Source organism: Cebus imitator, unplaced genomic scaffold (assembly GCF_001604975.1).
Source record: "Cebus imitator isolate Cc_AM_T3 unplaced genomic scaffold, Cebus_imitator-1.0 Scaffold18, whole genome shotgun sequence".
Taxonomy (NCBI): domain Eukaryota; kingdom Metazoa; phylum Chordata; class Mammalia; order Primates; family Cebidae; genus Cebus; species Cebus imitator.
The window spans coordinates 8912757-8917161 of record NW_016107333.1 but is presented as its reverse complement, the minus strand read 5'-3'; the positions used below and the strand labels follow the sequence as shown (position 1 = coordinate 8917161).

Here is a 4405-nt window from a genome sequence, read left to right as displayed (position 1 = left end):
GGGATTACAGGCACGCACCACCATGCCCAGCTAATTTTTTGTATTTTTAGTAGAGACGGGGTTTCACCATGTTGACCAGGATGGTCTCGATCTCTTGACCTTGTGATCCACCCTCCTCGGCCTCCCAAAGTGCTGGGATTACAGGCTTGAGCCACCGCGCCCGGCCATCTCTCTGGTATTTTATAATGTGTCCTCATGGTGACTGCTCAGGGATTTGATTTAGATCTGGATTAGCCTGCCTTTATCTTCAGTCTTCCCTCCCTGCTGTCTGTTCTCTACCAGCAGTCAATATGATCTTTTTCAAACTGTAATTAGAGCAAGATTCTATCCCACTTAACACCTAAAAGTGTCTGGGCGTGGTGGCTCATGCCTGTAATCCTAGCACCTTGGGAGGCTGAGGTGGAGGATTGCTTGAGCCTGGGCCACAAAGCGAGACCTGGTCTCTACAAAAAATTAAAAAATTATTTGGGCTTGGTGGCGAGCGTCTATAGTCCAGCTATTTGGGAAGCTGAGTCGAGAGGATGGATTGAGCCTGGGAAGTCAGGGCTGTGGTGAGCTGTGATTGTGCCACTGCACTCCAGCCTGAGTGACAGTGAGACCCTGCCTTAGAACACAAAACAACTCAACAGTGGATTTCTTAACAGAATAAAACCCTAACTCCTCCCCATAGTCTGCAGAGCCTGTTCACAGTCTGCCCTCTTGAATTCTGTTCCCACCTCAGGTTCTGCTCTCCCCTTTGCTCACTGGGCTGGAGCACCCTACCTCTGGAGCTTTCTGTGGCTGCTTTCTTCTGATCCTTAAGCTCAACTATCACCTCAAAGAGGCTTCCTCTGACTACATTCCCTAAACCTCATTGCATAAGTGGCTGGTGTGAAATGATGTTTTTGGTGTATTGGGTCAGTGTCAGACTTCGTACCACTAGGATGTGAACTCCCAGTGGACAGGCACCTTGTCTCTTGATTATCTGTTTCCTAGTCCCTAGAACAGTAACTAGCATGTGGTAGAACTAGTAAATACTTGTAGAATGAGTGAGGGTTGACTAAACTGGTGCTCATAGACAATAACACCCACATTTACTAGCATTTGAAAATTAGACTCATTGCTGCGTGTTTATTTTGAATTTGAAAGCCTAGCAGAAAAGGGAGGGAAGAGAATGGGGAGGCTGGGGCGGGGCAGGCTTGTCTGTCTAAGCTGAGGGCCTCTCTTTTCCTCACCTGTAAAACGAGGGTCATGAAGTGAACCATGCAGAGGGCCGTCAGGGTTTAACTACAAGGGTCTGTGAGGCATCTGACATTTAGGCCCTCAGATCCCCTGCCATTCCCAGGTAGCTCTGCGGAAAGTCAGCTACAGGGATTCTTCACTTGTAAGATCATTTGATAGTGCCTTTTTAGTATTTGGGTATTGAAAAGCTGATTACTTTTTCAATTATGAACGTATTTATAGTTTTTTGTTTTGTTTTGGGAGCTCGCGGGCTGGGAGATGGAGGGTCTCACTGTGTTGCCCAGGCTGCAGTGCAGTGGTGTGAACATGGATGGCTCACTTCAGCCTCAATCTCTTGGACTCAGGTGATCCTCCCACCTCAGCATTCCAAAGTACTGGGATTACAGGCATGTGTCAGTATGGCTGGCCTAGATACAGTCTTTAAGGAAAAATTGGGAAATAGTGAAAACTGCAAACAGGAATTAATAAAAACCCATTGTCTGAAGAAAATTTTGAACATTTTGATATCTTAGTAGATACACTTGGACTGATGTTTTCTTTTTTTTTTTGAGACGGAGTTTCACTCATGTTACCCAGGCTGGAATGCAATGGTGCGATCTCGGCTCACCGCAACCTCCGCCTCCTGGGCTCAGGCAATTCTCCTGCCTCAGCCTCCTGAGTAGCTGGGATTACAGGCACGCGCCACCATGCCCAGCTAATTTTTTGTAATTTTGGTAGAGACGGGGTTTCACCATCTTGACCAGGATGGTCTCGATCTCTTGACCTCGTGATCCTCCCGCCTCGGCCTCCCAAAGTGCTGGGATTACAGGCTTGAGCCACCGCGCCCGGCCTTGGACTGATGTTTTCTAAACAGAAAACATTCTCGTTTGTGCATCTGCCTCCCGTTGTAAAGCACTTACTCATCCCTTTATTTAATGCCTCTGGTAGTTTAGAATTGTATATTAACCACATTAAAATGGGGCCTTAACTTTGGGCTGGCTGGTGTTGGGCAGTTCATTTCAGGTCATGTTTGTATGTGGAAATTCAGATTCTGGGCTGTTATCCTAATGTCTCATTTGGCCTCTTGGGGAAGAAGGTGAGGCTTAAAAATGGAGCGTTCCTAGGCTGGATGCGGTGGCTCACGCCTGTAATCCCAGAACTTTGGGAGGCCGAGGTGAGCGGATCATCTGAGGCCAGGAGTTCAAGACCAGCCTGGCCAATATGGTGAAACCTTTTCTCTACTAAAAATACAAAAATAAGCCATGTGTGGCGGTGCACACCTGTAGTCCCAGCTACTCAGGAGGCTGAGGCAGGAGAATCGCATGAACCCAGGAGGTTGCAGTGAGCCGAGGTCGCACCACTGCACTCCAGCCTGGGCAACAGAGTGAGACTCGGTCTCAAAAAAAAAAAAAAGTGTTCCTGCAGGTTTTTGTTGTTCTGGGTGACTCTCTAGGAAAAACCTGCCCTTACTTGCATGCCTACTATAACACAGGCTCTTCTCTTTACCTCCCATGCTTTAGAAGATGGCAGTGAACGTATACTCAACGTCAGTGACCAGTGATAATCTAAGTCGACATGACATGCTGGCCTGGATCAATGAGTCTCTGCAGTTGAATCTGACAAAGATTGAACAGTTGTGCTCAGGTAAGAGAGATCTGCTACGTCATTTTTCTAGGAAAGCCTGTAGGTTTTTCTGGAATGTGAAGGCCTGTATCTGACTGCAAAGCCACACAGAGAGGTTCATGGTCCTTGTTAGGGCCTCCTTGTTTCTTCCTCTCAGCCCTGCCTTTGCTTTTGCTTCAAAAAGGAGCTATAGTTTTTGGGGTTTGTTGTTTTTTTTTGGGATGGAGTCTCACACTGTCGCCCAGGCTGACGTGCAGTGGTGCAATCTCGGCTCACTGCAATCTCTGCTGACTGCAATCTCTGCCTCCTGGATTCAAGCAGTTCTCCTGCCTAAGCCTCCCGAGTAGCTGGGACTACAGGCGTGCGCCACCATGCCCAGCTAATTTTTTTTTGTGTTTTTAGTAGAGATGGGGTTTCACCATATTGGCCAGGATGATCTGGATCTCCTGACCTTGTGATCCGCCCGCTTCCACCTCCCAAAGTGCTGGGATTACAGGTGTGAGCCACTGTGCCCGGCCAGTGTGTGGAGATTTTTTGAGATGATGTCTCATTTTGCCGTCCAGGTTGTAGTGCAGTGGTGCAATCTTGACTTGCTGCAACCTCCACCTCCTGGTTTCAAGCAGTTCTCCTGCCTCAGCCTCCTGAGTACCTGGGACTAGGCATGCACCACCATACATGGCTAATTTTTTTTTGTATTTTTAGTAGAGATGGGGTTTCACTATGAGGTTGAACTCCTCACCTCAAATGATCTGCCTGTCTCTGCCTTCCAAAGTGCTGGGATTATAGGTATGAGCCACCAAACCCGGCCAGAACTATACTTGAAAAAAGAGCATACTCTGGCCTGTGGGTCCACCATCTTCTGCTCTAGGGACTGCATTCTGAGGCCTGGAGCTCAGCCCCGACTTCGTGGTCTCTATCATTGTGCATGCAGATTTCATGTTTTATTTGAGGACAGTAATTGTACTAGTGTTCTAGTTTTATGTTCATCAGTGGCATTTCTTATTCCCAAGAAGCACAAGATCAAAGTCAAGCAAATGTCATTTCAGCCACTATTTTATGGAACTACTTTTTTACCACAATTTGGCAAAGGAGTAATGATTTAAAGGCTGAGTGTGGTGGCTCACGTCTGTAATCCCAACACTTTGGGAGGCTAAGGTGGGCAGATCACCTGAGGTCAGGAGTTTGAGACCATCCTGGCCAACATGGTGACACCCTCTCTCTTATAAAACTAAAAAAATTAGCTGGGGGTGGTGGCAGGTACCTGTAATCCCAGCTACTTGGGAGGTTGAGGCAGGAGAATTGCTTGAACCCAGGAGGCAGAGTCACTCCAGCCTGGGTGACAAGAGCAAGTCTCCGTTTCAAAAAAAAAAAAAAAGATTTAAAATAACAAAACATGGTCTCTTTCTATATATGTTAATGGTATGATATGTGGGAAACTAGAAAGAAGAAAATAAAAAATGCTTTACAATTGAACTACTCAAGCCAGCTACTGTTCACTCACTATTCAGGAGCCACTTTGCCTGGCCTGGATTGATCTTAAATTATTGCCATTGCTTATGGGATTTTTTTTTTTTTTTTTTTT

General features: G+C 46.7%; 1 protein-coding gene across 3 annotated transcripts in view; it reads left to right on the top strand.

The window, feature by feature from the left end:
- The window catches only part of MAPRE1 (microtubule associated protein RP/EB family member 1), a 31451-nt gene that overhangs the window by 4063 nt on the left and 22983 nt on the right, over positions 1-4405 (top strand). For 2 of the 3 annotated variants that reach the window (XM_017514465.1, XM_037733303.1), the window contains exon 2: positions 2721-2844. In XM_017514465.1, coding sequence (XP_017369954.1) covers positions 2724-2844 — 121 coding nt within the window. In that variant the 5' untranslated portion in view covers positions 2721-2723. The remainder of the gene's footprint in view (positions 1-2720; positions 2845-4405) is intronic. The other variant, XM_037733300.1, reaches the window with a different exon arrangement.